This window comes from Calliopsis andreniformis, chromosome 1 (genome assembly GCF_051401765.1).
Source record: "Calliopsis andreniformis isolate RMS-2024a chromosome 1, iyCalAndr_principal, whole genome shotgun sequence".
NCBI lineage: Eukaryota > Metazoa > Arthropoda > Insecta > Hymenoptera > Andrenidae > Calliopsis > Calliopsis andreniformis.
In genome coordinates, this window is record NC_135062.1 from 4960440 (window position 1) to 4980093 (window position 19654).

At 30.6% G+C, this 19654-nt stretch overlaps 1 protein-coding gene across 1 annotated transcript in view; it reads left to right on the forward strand.

Moving 5' to 3' along the window:
* Positions 1–19654, forward strand: part of LOC143181878 (uncharacterized) — a 107512-nt gene that overhangs the window by 65345 nt on the left and 22513 nt on the right. Inside the window, exons 3-4 of the mRNA XM_076382538.1 lie at positions 17124–17168; positions 18959–19180. Of these exons, the coding sequence (XP_076238653.1) occupies positions 17124–17168; positions 18959–19180 (267 nt within the window). The remainder of the gene's footprint in view (positions 1–17123; positions 17169–18958; positions 19181–19654) is intronic.

The following is a 19654-nucleotide window of genomic DNA, read 5'->3' on the forward strand; positions in this document are numbered from 1 at the left end:
ATGGAGTGTTGTATACCTATCAATAGTCACATCTTGTATGCCCAAATTGCCCACTGATAATCATGATATGTTTCGTAAAAGCCAGTGCATAATATGTAGTTCTAATATTCTGCAGATTCCGATTTTTTTTACATCTAGTTACATAGTCATTCCTACTTTCACTTTATACACAAAGTCTGAATGCGTCAAAGCACTGTCTTTCACATTAATGGCTAATAGTCATCTTCGCCTCTCCAAAAAACCAAGTATATAAATTACTGAATTTTGTTTTACAAACGTTGTTAATTCCGATACCAGGAATCTAATAGTGTTACAACTGAAATATCTCATACATCCCATTAACTCTTGGAAAAACATTTCGTAACTTGCAGTTCAGCGACTGCCAATTAGGATCGTACTCTTTATTCCCCAAAATAAAATGCCATTAGAGGGAACATGTGAAATGTAGATCATCAAACAGAATTCTTCCCCACATAAATAGCTGGATACTTTTTTTATCGCGTGTGGTTATCGTCAAACTGATCAAAGAGACAGCTAAAAGCAGGAAGAAAGAAAAAAGCACAAGGAAAAAGGAAACAGTAGTACACCCACGTTGTAAACGAAACAGTGACGTTGACGACGCTGGAGAAGAGCACGTGGAATCCCCGTTTTGTTTCGCTTCGACGAAGTAGGGTATCTAAGCGCCGATAAAGAAATCTGTTTCACCGACGATACGCCTCTTTACCGTGCAACTATTGATAGAGACCTTACGTGCCATTAACCCTTCGTGACATTCGCACTTTGAACCACGCCGTCGCCGATTACAGGAAAACGCACGCGAAATCATCGGGAATTCAGGTCGCAGGAAACGAGGGGGAAGGACAATGGCGATGGGATCAAGTTCATTGTATTCGAGAATATAGATCAGTTGTATATCTTATTATTAGTTCTACCTACTTGGAATTGAGTAATTGTCATTCATAGACTACTACTAGACGCTATAGAATCATGCAGTATTTAATTGGTATTTTGAATAATTTTTTGTTATTCTATTTTCTGAGATACTTGGTACATCATTTTTTACTTATTATTAGTTCATAATTGAAATGTTAACTTACTTTAGTTAATAACTGAAATTGAAGTAAAAATTGGAGATATTCGAGTATCATGTTACCCTTTATTTTCTTTTTCTTTTTTTAATTATATTTTTTACGATAATATAATGTAATTTATTTAAGAGGCTAACATAATATGTAGCAGAAAAAATTTTTAATAAGTACGGGTAAAGAAATTAAACTTATCAAAATTAAATCACCGCTTCAATTTAGTCTTTACACTTATAAAGTATGAAAATAGTATTATTTGTCCTATTTTTGAAACATTTCAATGAATATTTACGTTTTACCTAAATTATCTGTTTTTCAATAAAACTCCACTTTACAATATAAATATTAGAGTACTTCAATAATGTTAGAAAAAAAACATGTTACATGATTTTCTAAAAATACAAGAAATGTTTAAAAATGTAATAATAACCAAATCAATGAATTAAAAAATTTATAGTTAAATCCAATATTAAAACAGTGGAATACATAAATATGTATTTATTATTTTATCATAACTTCTACAAATGTGAAATACAAATTATAAGTACAAAAATTCGTCTGCATACAGTACTGCAAAGTATAGAATGTTCCTACGTTGTATGGATTGACAGGGTGGTCTGATAAAAATACCAGACGTATCACGTAAGTAAAGAGGTCATTGCTCTTTTAAAATGTGAAGAATAAATCATAACTGATAAAAATTGTTGGGTGCTTTTAGTAGGGTAGCATAACTATATGCATAGTACTGACTACAAATATAAGACAGAAAAGTATAATTCTAAATTTGATACCGAATACGTTGGATAAGAATTAAAAGTACACTTGTTTGAAAAAAGAAATTTAATTGTTGTGCCTGATGACAATGACATTTATTAACAATGGAAGAACTTCTAATGAGAAGATTTATTTAAATACGGTCAATTACTTTTACGAAAAGCCATATAAATTTTATACATAATATTTTTCTATAAAAACTCTTTTAAAAAAGAAGGTAAGCTTATTTCAATTATTTTTAACATTCATTAACTGGAAAAAATAATACATAAGTTTTATTAAAAAGTTTCACAAATGTAGACATTCAAACACAAAAATATTTTTTCATTTTATCATGGCTAGAATACATTATACGTACATTGAACAAGCAATACGTATTTTCTAAAGCTTCATCGACACAGAAATGAAACAGTACAAACCATTCTTCTCCCAAAAATCAAATAAAAATACTAGACTGAATTTCATAATACATATAAACCAAACAATTTGAGTTAACTAAATATCATGGTATAATTAAATACATTAATATATATTCAAGTACACAGTAAATTATATTCTTCAACTATAGATGCAAATAAACTACATTTTTGGATACTGATTAATAGATGAGAAAGAAACTCGGACATGTTTTTGTGACAGGATTTACGGAAGGTCGGAGTAATTTTTTTTCAATTCATAGTCAACTCATTGTTGATTTGCAGTTACATTTCGCGGCGTGATAAGGGACTCTGAAAGTTGATAACAGACATGAAACGGATACATGCAGCGAAGTCCTACGCGATCACTCGTCCTCTCATATCGCAAAATGCGGGGGTGAGAAACGTTTCCGCTCTGCAATCGTCTACCCATCGTTTTAAACAAATACCTCGCAATTTCTGACGATACTTTTGACGCAAAGTATTCGAACTGAAAATCGAAATTCGGAAAATATTAAGAATCTCGCTCATCTAAATTGTTAACAGTTGTTTGTGTTATGAATTACACTATTAATCTACAAATTAACAAATACTGTCATTATTTTATCTATAATTGGGTAATTATTTTTGCAACGAACTATGTACGTCATAAATAGGTATGAGTGAATGAGTTTTTTCAAAATAATCGAGTATTTTTGTATAAAAGCTTAATATTTTAAAAGCTCAAAAATGTATTGTTTGAGGATATAGTATACTTCTTTTGTATTAAATCAAACAATATGTTTTTCTAAATTTTTACACTGAAAATGAAAAATTAATTAAAAGAAAGTAAAAAAATGATTGTACATAATATAATACATTTTCACTAACACTCTAAATTGAGTAGAACATTTATTAAGTCACAGTGATCCTAACAGTAAATAAAATTACTTTTTATCGGGAAATTCAATAGAGTCTCGTGTAATGTGCTTAATTCATTATCTTATTAAATTTATATCTTTCATTTCTTAATAATCTTCACTAAACATTTTTACCTACCTTAATACCTAATTATAGAATATTAGGTATTCATAGTTCTATAAGTAAGACTGTCACAGACAGACGAGTGAAATAACAGTTAAGACCGCAGCATTAAAATAGTCAGATGACGTCTATTTAATTTTCACTTTATTTCCTTTCCTTATCTCCTTATTCCCTTTTTAGTAAAATTCGTGTCTGGTATTCGAATTAAGCACTTTTATCATTCAGTTGAGCATATTAATATATCTTTTCTGAGAGGAATATTACATTTTCACAAAAATAGGTCGTCCTATTGAAAGCATATGTAAAAGAAGCTGAAAGAGAAAGAACAATGAAATCGAGGGAGTGACACACCACGTGCATTGCGATAATGCACTTCCCATTGACAGATCATTCTATGCACTCAGCAATGTAGAACCGGATGTCGAGTGATCTCATATTCCGATACGCTCTGCCTACCCTTCCTTCCTTAATGTCTGATAGTGTCTCAACGCACATTTATCCAGTATTTATCTATACACGAAAATACATTTAATTTCGATCATGAAATTAATCGATCGATTTTTCCTATAATCTAATTTTGTCGCCTATGTGTTTGAAATTATGGCGAATCTAAGGATTAGTCACACCATCGCCGATTTCAATGATCCTTGAATATATTATAAACAAGATTTTTAATAACTTTCTCCTATACATATAATAGGCGATCGGCCTTAGTTTTAAAGTTATAAGCAAAAATCGAAATCAGTGATTGGTTGAATAAGTTAATTCAGTGGACAAGTCCAAACAAAAGAAATCTCCCAGGCAACCCACTGGGACCCACTGGGTCTAAGTCGATCTACTGGACAAGTACAAGAAAAATATCCCCCAGGCGACCCAACACCCTAACTCAGACCTAGTAAAAAAAAGGTAACACACACTGAACTATCCTCGAAACATAGAATGTAAGACAGTGAAATTTAGGTTACCTTTGTCCACTGGGTCAGCTTATTGTTAAACCTATAGGATCCTTGTAGGGTCTTGAGTTGCTTGGAGGATTTTTCTCTTTCTTTGGACTTCTCCACTGGGTCAACTCATTCCACTAATTGTAAATAAAGGTTTCGAAAACAATACTCGAGTTTAATAGTTAAAGCTAAATAGTCCACCCCTTATAATATTCGTGTGCTATATTTGTAGAAGCAGCAGAAAAGCGGCTGTCGCGTCGCCTAGTGACGCGTACGCTATCACAGACGCGACGTATAACCAGAATTCAATGAAATAGTAGCAACAGTTTTTTGCAAATATCTCGAAAACTAAGGCCGATCGCCTATTACATGTACAGGAATAAATTGTTCAGAATAATGAACTTAACAATATATCCAAAGATCATCGAAATCAGTGATGGTGTGATTAATCTGCAAATTCACCCAAATTATAATTAAATACGTATTGATTTAAGGCCAATAAATAAATAAAAATTGAATTAGAATGAAATAATACAATATAATTAAGTAATACTATATCATGAATAAGAATGTAGTAGTAAGTATGTAGGTATTTGCAATCGGACGAACACTATTTTATACTTTGTACTGATGTTGCTATTATTTCACAGAATACATAATATTTTTATAAATAATTACATTTTTTAAAATAATAGTTTTTTAAATAAACTAACTAGAAACTACATTATTCCGATAAAGAAATATTATTAACCTATCAAAAGATAATAGGAGTTTTTTCTAGATCTTATTAATTGTGTATATTATTCTTGAGGTTTTCATGTATAAACAGCGTTCTTTTAAAAAAAAGGATCCCAACATTTCGCAAAAAATTAGTTAGTTTTATTAAAAGTTAACTGACAAAATTTATTGTTAAACCCAAAATCCTCAAAAAGAAGAACTGTACAGTACTGGGCCATGATACTCCCGAAACTTTGATTAGTGCAGCTTCGTTTTCTTCTCTCGATGCTAACTCCATTATTTCTTGGATCGATATCTAATCAGACGATAAAGATTAACGATCTTCTAATTTCATATGTACACTGTGCTCATAGCAGTATCAAATTATTCTCAAAAAATAATATAGTTCATGCTATTAACTCTGCTCCCTAGTTTCACATAGAAATAAGTACATGTTCTTATATTCTACATTCGATAGATTCCATGTAAGGGTAGAATTTATGACTCCTCATCGTTGATTCAGCCCTCTCCTTGAATCCATGCCAAGCCATCCAATCAACGCAAATCTTTAAAAGGAAGTGTGTCAATTTGTATCGACTATGACCATACCTGGACATCAGTAGTACCTACCTAACAACTTGTAGTGTAAGTTGCTCCTAAATTCACGTTCCTTTGAGGTGAACTTCCTTAGTTCCTACACGACCGAGACTACACTCTAATACAAACATTATAGTGTTTTCGAATGTATTCATTAGGCGAAATAAATGAAAAAGGTAAAACTTCATTAAACTGTTATGCATTAGAAGATTAATAGCTTCATATACACATTTGTTAGATTGTCTAGTTAGTTAGTAAATTATTTTTCCCTTGTTTATTTTAAATTAGTTTTTCCGCAAGATATAACAGGATAGCTCATTTCTGAGTAAACAATTATGAAAATTGTTTTGTTCCGAAATTGTCATTCCACACTGTTCGCAATGCAAACAAATTATTCGGTATTCGTGCGTCAAGCGATGTCATGTCTTATACGTCACGCAATCTTCATAGTTGTATTAATTAACTGTTTGGCAAATGCAGTGTAGTCAATGCTGTGCTGAAATCGTTGGGCTCGCGATATATATTCAACTCAATATCAGCTCGTTAATATTTCAGTATTCTGCATTTACCTCGTCATAATTAGTAAAGCGAATACAACATTCATAAAGGTCGCTGAAATATTGTGCAATTACGAATGGTTTGTGCTCCTATGAATTTATCAAGGATAGTAAATGTTTGACCCGCCTCTCATGTATTCTTATTTCTCCTCATCTCCATTTATATCTATCAATACCACCACTTATCTGTCCGCATGGTTAACTAACTCTTAATTTAACTATTTCTGTGCCTGATATTGGCAATCTATCTACCTGCTGCCGAAGGCAAATCAGGATGATCTTAACCATCAGTCAAGAAGAACATTTTTACTCTATACATGTACAATACACTACTGGCAAAATGTATTGTAGGTACTTGAATAATAGTGAAAACTTGACAAATTTCAAAGTTTTATAATTTTGTTAATATCCACCCATATTCAAAACAACAAAAAATGTATGAAAACTTGAACCTTTTTCATTTTGATCCTTTAAATGTCTATCTATAAAATTACTGGAAAGTAATATATTAATTAATGAAATTTAAGTGAAATAAGGTGACAATAATTGGGTTTTTTAACCTCATAATATTTGGATCAATTCGGAGTAATTAGAGAGTCAGTATTTCGGTCAAACAGATTTTAAAGTGACTTTAATAGATTCCAAAATATTCTTCGTAAATTATTATATTTATAAGTAAAACTAGATATTTTGAAAGTCGTAGTTTCTTTTTTTTAGATCAAAGGTATTGAATAATGACAAACAAGAGGAAAAACCTATGCTATGATAAATAAATTAAAAAAACAGTGGAATATTTCCTGAATTGATCGTTGAGGCGATACTAATTAGATCCTTTACTGTAGGCTCTAGCTAATAGATGTTGAACATACCTGAAGTTTTATAATTTCTAGCCTTTTCAGACTAAAACTAAAAAAAAAAATTTACTAACAAATATTTTATTTCTAAAGACTATTAAGAATATATACAAATACAATACAAAAATATTTCCTTTGCTCTGTGACAACGTGATGAACCATCTGATAAAGACACGTTTTCTATAATTCTAAAGTCTCAAAATTAGGTACAATAAATTTTCTTGTTTTATACACCTTAGTACTTACTATACCATTATCAAAACAAAGTCAATCAACTTTTTTGGTAAAAATACAGGTTCAAACCATTTATTTTTGCCGAAACTTAATTATCGGAGTAAAAAATTCTGGTAATAATGCTTCAACTTTATTAAATCGTCGTTTGTAATTTTGTTATTTATAATTTCATTTTCTTCTCTTTGCTCCTAAATGAGTAAAATATTTTGCAGTTTATTAATTTTCAACACGTTACTAAAAAAAATGTTCGTTTATATTCACAATACGCACGAAAAGCGTAGAAACCATAAAAATACAGATATTTTATCGAAAGATTATACCTTCGTTAAACAGCTTTCTTTTTTGATGCAGTTTCGCTTGTTTCAATGGAAAATGATCACATTTTCCAATTATCACCTGCACCATACATTGGTTATCAAATATGAAAAAGTTTTTATAATTTAATAAACTCGTATTTAATGGAAAATTATACCCCTTGGATACCAATTTAAATAAAATCAGACAAAAAGATCAAAATGTTTAGAAGATTCAAGATTTAGTCCATTTACAATTTTTTTCACGTATTTTCTAAGAATGTACCACGTTTTTGTTATTTTTTTATGTTCGAAACAGCGTTTTATGCAATATAATGTAACGTTTAACTGAAAAACTAAACGTTGCCGGGTATAAGTGCACGTCAACAGTTTGAATTATTAACGAATTTTAATGATAAATATTTGAATGCTTGGTTTGATTAAAACGTTCATATTTCTATTTCAATAAGAGCCTCTAGATGTTATTGATGTTACCAATGAATGTCATTCATACTTAAAGGAACTAATCCATCTATCTCTTTTCCTTTAACTATTTGTTAAAAATCTTTCTAACAGATTAACAAAAGTGATTAAATACTATCATAAAAATGAATTTTTTTAATGACAGTTTTTGAATATCCTTCTAGTAATTTTGTAAATAAATCCACAGCAATTTTCCCATGTGTATACACTTGCTTTGCATCCTGAACCATTTCATTCCACAATTTCTGGATCAAGTTGAAGTCGGGTAGATTATGGCAATTAGCGCATAATTTTAAGTTCTTCCTTAATTACATTGTTTTGTTAAAAGTCAACAAAATCAAAGATTTGACCAGTCGCACTATGAAAACGTTTTGTTGACTTCCAGGCTATTTTATCAATCAAGTTACTTTATTACACATTAGTTAGATCTTATTTGCAATATGCCTCAGAAATTTGGTCTCTGAAGTATTTAAAATATGAAGAACAGTGCAACATAAGTTTCTGATATTTGAGCCTGTGCATTTCACAAATCATAATTATATACCTACTCTGAGAGCTCTCAATAGGATGACACATGCAGGTGGAAGAAAGATATCTTATGTTTTTTCTTCTCAAAATTATTATAACTGATGACTGCGAGTATTAATCAATAAATATCTATTAATCGCGATTATTTATGAACCCGTAAACCTCTGACCAGAATAATTGTATGGTTTTAGATAGCTAGAAGCACCAAAAATGTAGATTTTAACGTTGTTTTCAACCGCCGAGTACTGATTCCGGAGCGACACGAATGGAGACATAGAAAATTTTCGGTCTTTCATTCACAAATGAACATAACTTTTATAATTTGAAAGAAGACTGTTATGCGCTGCTAAACAAAATTGACATTTATGTATCATCTAAAAGCACCAAAAAGAATACTTTTTCTAGCTTCAACCATTAGGTCAAAATAGGATAGTTGATTCGATTTTCCGCATTGTGAACTTTGTTAATGGTCTTATCGGCTTCATCTCTTCTCGACATTTTCCTGGCTGAAAAAAGCTTCGTGTAAATCCTTAATTCAGTTCCTTAGCCCTGAGTACTTCATTGTTATACTCTATGCCTGTTTTGTCTTGTGCATATTAGATAATAATCGTTAATAAACTGTAACTACATACAAAAGGGAACAATATCTCCGTTATTTTTAGAAATATGGAGAAACGTGTCAAATGAAAATTGTATCGTATGAAAGGTCATAACATGACAGCAATCATTTTTTTGCAAGTAGAGGGATTTCGATGTTCTGGAAATCATTTTCACTCTTTTAAATGGCATTTTATAGTTTTCTATTTCTAGTAAAATAGCGAGTATTAAGAGGATGTCTACTATCATTGTTTTGACCTGTTATCTATTATCGAATGACGTTGTTTTGGATGTCATAGAAATCATCTATATATTTACTATTTTACTAGGAATAGAAAAATATAACATATCAATTAAATTTAAAAAAATGGAAGTGGCCTCCAAAATTCTGAATGCCTTCACCTGTAAAAAAATTATTACTGTCATATTATGCGCTTCTCCATACCGTACAACTTTTCTATGTCTCTAAAAATAAAGGTGATATTCATGATGGTCAAAGTGATTGCCCCACCCTATATATTGCTGATAACTTCTATCAGTTCTCCTATATAGATATTAATAAAATTTATTAGAATAAAAATACATATGATCATTTTAACAAGGTTTCGCTAAATGTCCAAATATTTATGAACAGTAGTATCTATGTACCTACCTCTTTACTTATGAATACATTGTTTATAAAAATTTCATAGTATGATGTTCGACAATAACGTTACTTTCACAAATCACACAGACCTCCATATTTCGTGGTAGCTGTCGAACCTTCATACCTGACCTGAATACGTTGAGTTTCGACCGCGTTTCAGTATTAATCGGTCTCGATAGCAAAAATATTGGTCCAGTCTCTCTCACTTTCCTCGGAATAACGTCGATGTTACGAGAGCCGATATGACGCACGCAATTAAGATAAATAATTAAGATAAATCGAACCAGAATCGTAAATATCCTCGTGAATCGGTCAATCGATTTGCAATTTTTCATTTTAATAATTGTAAATAAGGAATGATTGAGGTTTCTCTGAACGCGCCGATTCCGTTAACTCGCGGAACTTTCAGTACGCTGAATCTGATAAAGTTTATCACGTTGAATGTTAGCCATAATTAAAATTTAAAATACATATTCATTGAATTCAATAATAAACTTTCTCACACAATTTATGAACCGATTTTGCTTAGATTTATATTTTTAGGTTATGAAGTTTAACTTTTATTTAAACATGTTTCCCGATTTTAAAGTAACTTTTGCATTTGAAGCACTAACTAAATTTGTTCTTTTCATTCTACAACACAAAATTTTTGTATGCTAATAAACAAAATGTTATTTTAAAGTTGTATTCTACGAAGAGAGAATTTTGATACTTAGCAAAGTAACACGTAATCATTTTACAGTCTTATAACTACTTAATGTTCTTAGTCGGGCACGTTTCTTAGAAGTTGTGCAACAGGTTAAGCGATAAAGTTCTTCCTTTTTTTAAGCGTATTTAAAGCTGAGATTCGTCTGCGTAATCGCACGCAAGATAAGTGTTAACATGACGGAAGAAGATCTGACGAGGCTAAGAATTTTCCATTACTGTTTAAAGTTTAGGTTAATTATGCATATACATAATAAGTAAATCTACGTACAGTTCATTAATCTGAAAATTTTCCATTACAACTTATAGTTCACGTTAATACTATCTTCGAAGTTAATACATATACTAATTATTATTAGAAGATTCGAATATGGAAAGCTTAAGAAAGTACAGTAAAATAATGGTCCTACGTAAGTAGAAAGTAACAAATTGGTTGTCAGTAACAAAAGCTGTATTTGTCTTGATCATGAAAAAGGAAGGAGATTGAAAAATTGGAGCGAAGTATAAAGTAAGAAACTTAATAAGGAAGATTTATGCTCTCTTTTAAAAAAAACAAGTAAGAAGGAATTTAGAATTAAATGATGAAATAAGTGGCATGAGTATTACTTTTAACAAAACAGGCGAATGAATATCAAATCGTCTTTTAATAAAAACTTGTCTGTGTTTTAAATAACGTATGTATTATTACATTTATTATTTATTTTATTTATTAGTCACTAGTAAAATCCAGTGAACCGACGTTCACTGTGAAAAAGTAAACCGAACGTATCTATAGAATAATCTTTTTTATACGGATTTTCATTTATGAAAAGATTGATTTTAAATGCATTATTTTTGAAGCATGTATTTTTCGTGGATTATAAAAACAGTATTTTTAGTGATAAATCACTGAATTATCATTTATGAACATGACAGGTACATTTGAAGCGAGATTCATCAAATCGAATGTTGGTAGAGATTTTGTAGATATTCAAACGTGTTCGAGTGTTATCGTAAATAACAGGTAGTATGAAAAAATTGTAATCTGCAGTTTTGAGATACTTCTGGAATCAGTTTTATCTAAATGGTGTCACCTAATTCGAGAAGGAATTAGTTTCTCTCGTCAAAATAAAACGTTTAGCAGAAAAGTAGGTGTAACGTTCATTTAACAATATACATTTAACAATATAAAAGTTTCGATATTTGTTACAAAACATCATTTTCCATACAATTTAAATTCTTACTTCAAGCTGGATTTCTAGCTCTGAGATTCAACCTATATGTAGATAAACACGACTTGTTACTACATAGTACAAATTAATTGATATAATTCTTATCTAAGGAATACGCAGTAGCAGCTATGTTTAAAGACAATTAAATTTAATTTACTACAATTAACAATCGAAATTCTCTATTGTAAACAAATGTGCAATTACTTCTTACCTTCAGATTTTTTTTTTCTCAATTAAAATTTAATGTCGCATCAACCGGTTATATTGATTATAACGACCAAAGATAAGAGAAGGAAGAAGAGGAAAGGGAAAGAAAGGAAAAAAGTAAAACAAAAAAGAAATGTATTGGGTTTAGTTTAATAAGTTAAATAATTTTTTTCATGGACAAAGAAATCACATTACACATCCTACTGGTGGTAAAATTGACTTTGAAGGTTGATTCTATTTGATTTTTCTGACGGCTAACTAACAATTTAGGGGAATCCATGATTAGGTGTTTGACAATGATTAAATTACTACAGTTTTCGAATTTTTGGGGTTCATGTTTGGCTATTAGACGATAGTGTATAATTTTTGTATGTCCAATTTTTATTCTAGTGGTGGCTATTTGTTCTCTTTTTTTGATGTCTGAGTATAAATACTCGGTGAAAAAACGGTCTTTGATTTCCAGAATGTGGGTAGATGCACTATTCATTCTCCCAATTAGTTCTTAATTTGTTTGAAGAATATCTCATCATATCATTTACTAAAGTGGGTGAGAGTTCTTGAAAAATACTGCAGTAGATAGCTTCTTTCGCTGGTCCATCAGCTTCATTATTGCTAGGTATATCACTGTGAGAGGGTATCCAAGCAATGACTATATGTTTATTTTCTTCTATTGCTCCCTGACAGAATTGTTAAATATCAAAAATTACGTCGTTGTCTAAATAAGTGTCATTTAGAGCTAGAATGACACTTTTAGAATCACAAAATGTAATATACTCTTCATCTGCTGAGTTTAGAATAAATTTCATAGCTTCTTGTATAACAATTAGTTCGGCTAGAAATACAGAGGATTCGTGAGATAGTCTAATTTTTTGTACTATGCATTCCGATACAAGTGCACAATCAGTTTCTAAAGTAGTTTTGGATCCATCCGTATAAATGAGTTTATAATTATGGTATTAGAATTTTTAACAGCCTCAGAAAATTCTAAACGCATTTATACGAGACACAGTAATCCCTCATTTTTTTGCACTTTATCCAAAACATAACAAAAAGTTTGAAGAACGGTGGATCTCCATACAAGAACGTTAAAGTGGGTCACTGCAGTAATCAATCAAAAAGAACACCTTGAAAGAGCTCCGTAAATCGCTTCGATTAAACCCATCAAATCAGAAGTTAAATTTCTCTCATTCATTTATCTCAGTTCATTCATTCCTATGCCAAGATAAGATTGTTGATACTCGTAGACACTAAAACCTGTCTACTAATCTATTCTAGGAGCTCTTCGCATAACCACAAATTTCAGCTAGAGGTAAAGACACTTTGTATCTGCGTAGGCAGTAAAGCAGAGAAGTGGGTAAATAATCACTCGTTCCATGAATGCAGCTGCATTTCTATAGTACACTGGTTCTCAAACTTTGGTGTGATGCTATTATAAAACGTATGGTAAAGGAGCTGACAAGGGAGAAGAGATATTTAAGTTGTAATTTCTACAGGTAGGTGACCACAATTTCACCACAAGCTTTCAAATTCGCCACCTATGAGAGATCAATAAACTAATAATTAAAATTCGCAAAATAACATTAGCGTTCTAGGTGTCGAATAAGACTCTAAACTATATGAAGCATTTGATAACTTTATAAAACAGGTATTTAGAAATATTATAAAATGCTTTGACCGTTAGCATGGCGAAATTGTGATCATCATTTTAATTTCTTCGAATTTTTATTATTTAAGTGTCTTCATTCGAAACGACAATATGCATCATTGTGATAGTTTATACTATCAAAGTTATATCAAAATATATATTCATGCAATTGATCAAAAAATATTTCACATTCTAACATAAACATTCCGTCAACAGCAGGTTAATAATAAATAAAATTAATCTTGATTAAGTTACTAGCAATGTATTTGTGATAGAACTCAAGATATTTTTTGGCCTACTGTACGTAACAGACATAATGAACGCACAAAATGTACATAAATTGCGGAGAGGAAGGGGTGGAATGTGAGGCTTTCAAAAACTATCAGGAGGAGCGTCGACAATTTGAGAATCAGTGCCCTAGGGTGAACAGCAGCAACTGTTGCGTGTAAAGTTACGAAAAAGCCCACTGTGCATGTCGTAAACTTTGTTTATCCAGTGTGGCTCGATCCCTTTGATGGAAATTAACATAAACAGTGCACGACGCTGTGGCTTGAAGAAAGCAGCTTCCGGTTTTACGCTGACCATGTTTCCCTTACGCAATCTGCACTCTTCGATACGGGTGAAGCCAATATTACTCGAAGGGAGGACGATGCATTAACGTATGGTTAATTAACTGGGACCGTGCGTCTCAATTAAGCGGGTAATATTTGAGAGAACATCGACAAAATTACAGACGTGTAAATCACTTTATGCTGACAGTCATCGAGTGAACCACTTTTTATGAATTGCTTTGTCCTGCCATCCTGTATAAAAACGTAGTTTATGCGCTATTTTTACATATTTTCAGAAATTTCTGTAGAAATATATTATAAAATGACATATGTTAATTCTCAATTCATATATGTATATTATGTTAACATAAACATATTATAATACACTTAAGTAAAGTAGTATGCACATTATGGCACCATCGTTATAAAATTTTCTTCATTTCAAAGAGAATAAAACTTACGAAATGTTATGAAATATTAAAATTTACAAAATGGTTAAAATATGCTTTCTTAATTATGTTACATGAATTATACCTACCTATTATCTATTACATCAGAAATATTATTTCAGAATACTATTTCAAAACTTTTCACTTTTGAAAACAATTGAATAATGTTATCTTTTAGATCATTTAGATTTTGTTAATTTTTGGACTAGATAAACTACTTTTTTTATTTGACTACACAAATGAAAATATAAAGGAGTGAAATTTAATAATTTCGGGGGTTAAACTCTTGATGATGAAGTGACACTAAGAGCGATATTTTTAACATCTTTTGTAGTGCCCATTACTGTAATGCCTAAATAAATTACTGCTTAATAATACTGCTTATTACTTTTTAAAATTATAACAAATTTTACCTAGTGTTGTTTACAAGTTTAAACAGTACCCAAACAGCACGTAAACATTTTATGTACGTTTAGAGAATGTTCAAGATGGAAATTCGTACATTCGATGGATGTTCCGAAAAGGTTCATAGGTCCTCGTTACGTTCTAATTAGGTTCTCTAAATGTTATAGGGACATTCAATTTACAAAGTGAGATGTCCTAAGAACATGCTGTGTCAACATTCTCAGCACATTTTTCGAACGTTCGAAAAGAACATTCTGTGTACCTTTTGCAACCGTTCACATAGCACCAAATTTGTTTTTAATCAAATTAAAATTAATCCAATTAACCCAATTAATTCATTAATTGGAAAAGTATACATAATTAGGATTTTTAATAAAAGTAAATTTATGAAATAAATTTTTTACTAGAAAGTAATTATAAACTTTATAACAGAAAATATCTTTATTGAAAATTTATTATAATATAATATTCACACAAAAAACACACTACTTTAAACTCAACCGTCGAATAATAATAATATAATTATGTCTTATTTTATGCAATTTTTTATGATAATAAAAAAGTCATCACACTGTGGATAATAAATTAATCTTATTACAAAGATTTTTCTAATTAAAACTAAAAAAATGTACACCAAAACTCTTCCACCACCCTTCCAAAAATAAAGGGCGCACTCGGGGTTCGAACTTGAATCCTTCGACGTGGTAACCAACCTCTTAACTACGAATCTACTGCAATTGTTCCTGGAACTTACTTTGCCTATCGTATATTACTGGTCTCTTTAATAGCATAACATTTTCAATAAAAACAATATTTTATAATCTACAATACAATCAAGTATATTCTCACGCTGGCGTTAATGTATGTAGCACGCAATGTTGTTGCATGTATGATAATAATATACATAATTATCCATCTTCAAAACTAATCTACAGAACGGATGTTCTAGAGCATCCGAAATTTAAATTTTACATTCGAAATTTAAATTTCAAAAACATTCCGTCAAACTTACGAGACGGAAGTTTCTAGAACATTCGAAACGTAAAGCTCAAGAATATCTTGTAGAACCCACGAGAACTTGCTTAGAACTTTCTAGAACATCCTAAATTTAAATTTTACGAACGTTCTAAGGATCTTCAAAATGGACATAAGACGTTTGGAAGTAAATCGAATATGAAATGGACATCCTTTGAATGTATAGTGCTGTCTGGATAGTTGAAACTCAATTTTTCCTAAATGAAATTCTATATTAAAACATTCTATTCTATATTTTTAATTAGCATTTACATAAAAAATCACCCATTTATAGTAAACATATAACTCAATATACAATAAGTAAAGAGATTTGCATCTGTAAAACATGAGCAACACATTCCAGCGAATATAAACCTGTCAAGCTGTTGTATCTGGTTAAAATTTAAATTCAGAAAATTAAATAAAAGGGTATTTCGAAAAAGTAAAGCGAAGAGCGACTTAATAGCAAGAGAATAGTTAATACTGATTTTCTTGCCATGACACAATCAAGTATAGTGGGTGTTTGTCAACAGCGCACATTGATGTGCGTAACAGAATTGCGTTTCTTATGTATTTCCGGGGACACTCGGCATCAGGAAGCGTTTAAAATACTTATACATAGTTGCAACTTGCAACGCCGATTAGATGACCTTGATTGTAGAATCAAGGGTGCGATGAGCAGTAAACGATGCACGCAATTGCGACGATCTATACGCAATGCAGTGCATTTAAAGAAATGTGGTAGGTGGAAATCGCATGATCAAAGAATCCGCCATATTTCTAGATGATCAAATCCTCTGACTAGCTGTTAATAATTGGGTTAAATATTACACGGATGTCTGATTGATTATTCAAATGAGAACATATGCGGTTGACAGTAATCGTTTCAGTCTGCAGAAAGGAGATAAATTTTAATCGTCTTATTTAGGCCAACTATTTTTTATTTTGTTATTGGACACAATTTTCACAATTGTAAAATGAAAATGATGTACCTAAAAATTGGTGCTAATGATGTAGGACAGAGTTTAGATGATTTTTAAGGATAAATCAAATGAAAATAAAATATGAATAATGTTAAAATTTGCTTTTGTCACATGTTAATGATTATTTGGTGAAGTATAGTATTTAATAAAACAATTAACATTTTTAAATATTTACGTATTCAGTTAATGTAATCGTTGCTTTTTTCAGGGTGATCAAGGTATTCAAGGTTTCCCAGGAGCTCCAGGACTGTCGGTTTGTAAAAATCTCTATTCCCATAAAACTTTATTTCTCGAGTAGTACTTTTTCATCCAACGCAACGGATGCGTTACTTTTTCCACGCTTTTGTGCCGAATGTGATTTAAACTTCGTGGAACTGTGAATTTAAAATATCTACCTTATTTGATGGAATACTGAACTAGTTATCTTGAATAAATACATTCAAAACACATACTTTTTTAGAAGAAGTTTAAAAAAATTTATTACATCCAAAGCAATTCAATTTTTAAAATAAAAATAGTCACAAAAATAAATAAAATTTCGATACAAGGATGAAAAAACTATTTCTAGTGATAGAATCATATTCGTCGACAAAAATACAAATTGATATTACAATTGTTTAAAGATCGTTCCTCTATTGATTTTCGGAATAAATGGAGTAAAGCGTCAATATTTTTAACTCTTTATAACGTAATATATTTATACAAATTTACGCATTTATAAATAGTAGGTATTTATATGTCGTCTAATTTTTGAATATTTTAAAGAGTCTTATATAGGTAATTATCTTATAAAATATCATTTTAATACTAATTTACGTATGTATATCAACTCTTAGCTGATATAACAGGCTCATAGTGTTTGTAGTACCTAACTCAGATATTTATATTTAACATGGAAAATGTTCATATATAATTTATCTATTAATCAATTAGAAAGTTATGAATTTTCCATTATATGTGACCATATTTATCATTGTTTGTAGAAACATTGTAGTGGTGTTATCATATTTATATTGTAACACACACTATATTAATTAAGGATTAAATAGTATCTTCTTTTGAAAACATATAAAGATGTCTAATATTGCACAAAATAATTGATGTATTTTTTATTAGTTACATCGTAATTATTCAATATAAGAAATTACAATACTGGGAATTTAACCCAAGCTTAATCAAAGTTAGAAATATGATTTACATAAAATGAAATTATGTAATAATAATGTTATTTATTCATCATGTTCTATTTCATAAATAGGTACATATATATATATATGTATTTATAAGCTGAAAAAAAGTTTTATAAGCTGAAAAATACAGAAAGAATTAATTGTATAAATTTAGGATGCGTGTCCATTTGAGAAAGTAAAAACTATCGCGAACTACTCTTGCTTTTCAGTTACTCTCAATGCAATGTCACTATCTGAAAGTACTCCCGAGAGTAGCTCGTTACAGCTTAATTAATGTATAATTAAAGTGAAGATAGTACTTACGATGTCCAATGCAGCTAATTCCATGTTTGGTACACTATTCATAGTTTTAAAATCTAATTTGGTTATAAAATTGACTCTGAACTGCGACAATGTTTCAGCAGATCACACGTTATATATAATAAATAAATAAATAAATAAATAAATAAATATATATATATATATATATATATATATATATATATATATATATATATTGTAGTATTGAGGATATATGCCATATTTTACTTTCTTTGTTAGTAAAACGGCTAAAACATTCTGAAGATTACTCAAGACGTCCACTTTTATAATATCTATCAAGATCAATTCGTTACAGCCGACTTTCTTACACTGAATAATTCTTAAAAACGCAATAATATGATGGTATCCATGCAAAACTACTTATAAATTTTCAAATATCCGAACGCAGCAGTTATTCAGAAAAAGCTAATTGAAATGAAACGTCGTACCTCATTAAAAAACAGACTCTCGTTCCTGGGTGTTAAAGTACCCCGAGAAGAAGCCAAAAAAGGCACTTCAGAGAAACTTGGACTAATTAAGTTCTTGGCCGCAGGGTAACCCAGGTCTGGCCGGTGTAATGGGCCCAGACGGTCTGGACGGATGCAACGGGACCGATGGACGTGCTGGTGCACCAGGAATGCCTGGTGTTCATGGTGAACGTGGCCCACCGGGTCCAGTAGGAGATTATGGACCCACTGGTGAACCTGGAGAGGGTGGTATCAACTCCGTAGGCGTGAAAGGTGTTCGTGGTGATTCTGGCATAGATGGACTTGAGGTAATCAAATTTTAGAGCAACATCGTTACAAATTTTGAACGTTTTGAAATACTCTTCCCAATTAGGTTCCTTAAATAGATAATCCTGTGAGGTATAACATGATTTCTCATGATGTATTTTATGAATATTATACAAATTGCGATAGTATTTTAGAGAAAGAAGGAGAATGTACGTAGTTAAAATCAAGCACGAATTTAGTTTACTGCTGCTGACCAAAAGTTTGAAATCATTTTTAGGTTAAAGAAAACAAAGGCTATTTTGCTATATATCTAATTTAAATAAAAGTAAATAACTTTAATAATTCATTTCATTATACTGAAGAGGCGATCATTGTAATTGTTATTGAAAGTGTTCGTTTTATGTTAAATACTCTGCCATGTCCTATAATTTTAATGAGAATTATCAAGTTATTTTAAACTTTTGACCTATATAGTGTATGTCTAATGTCGAAAATCTGTTAAAGTTTAATGCCCA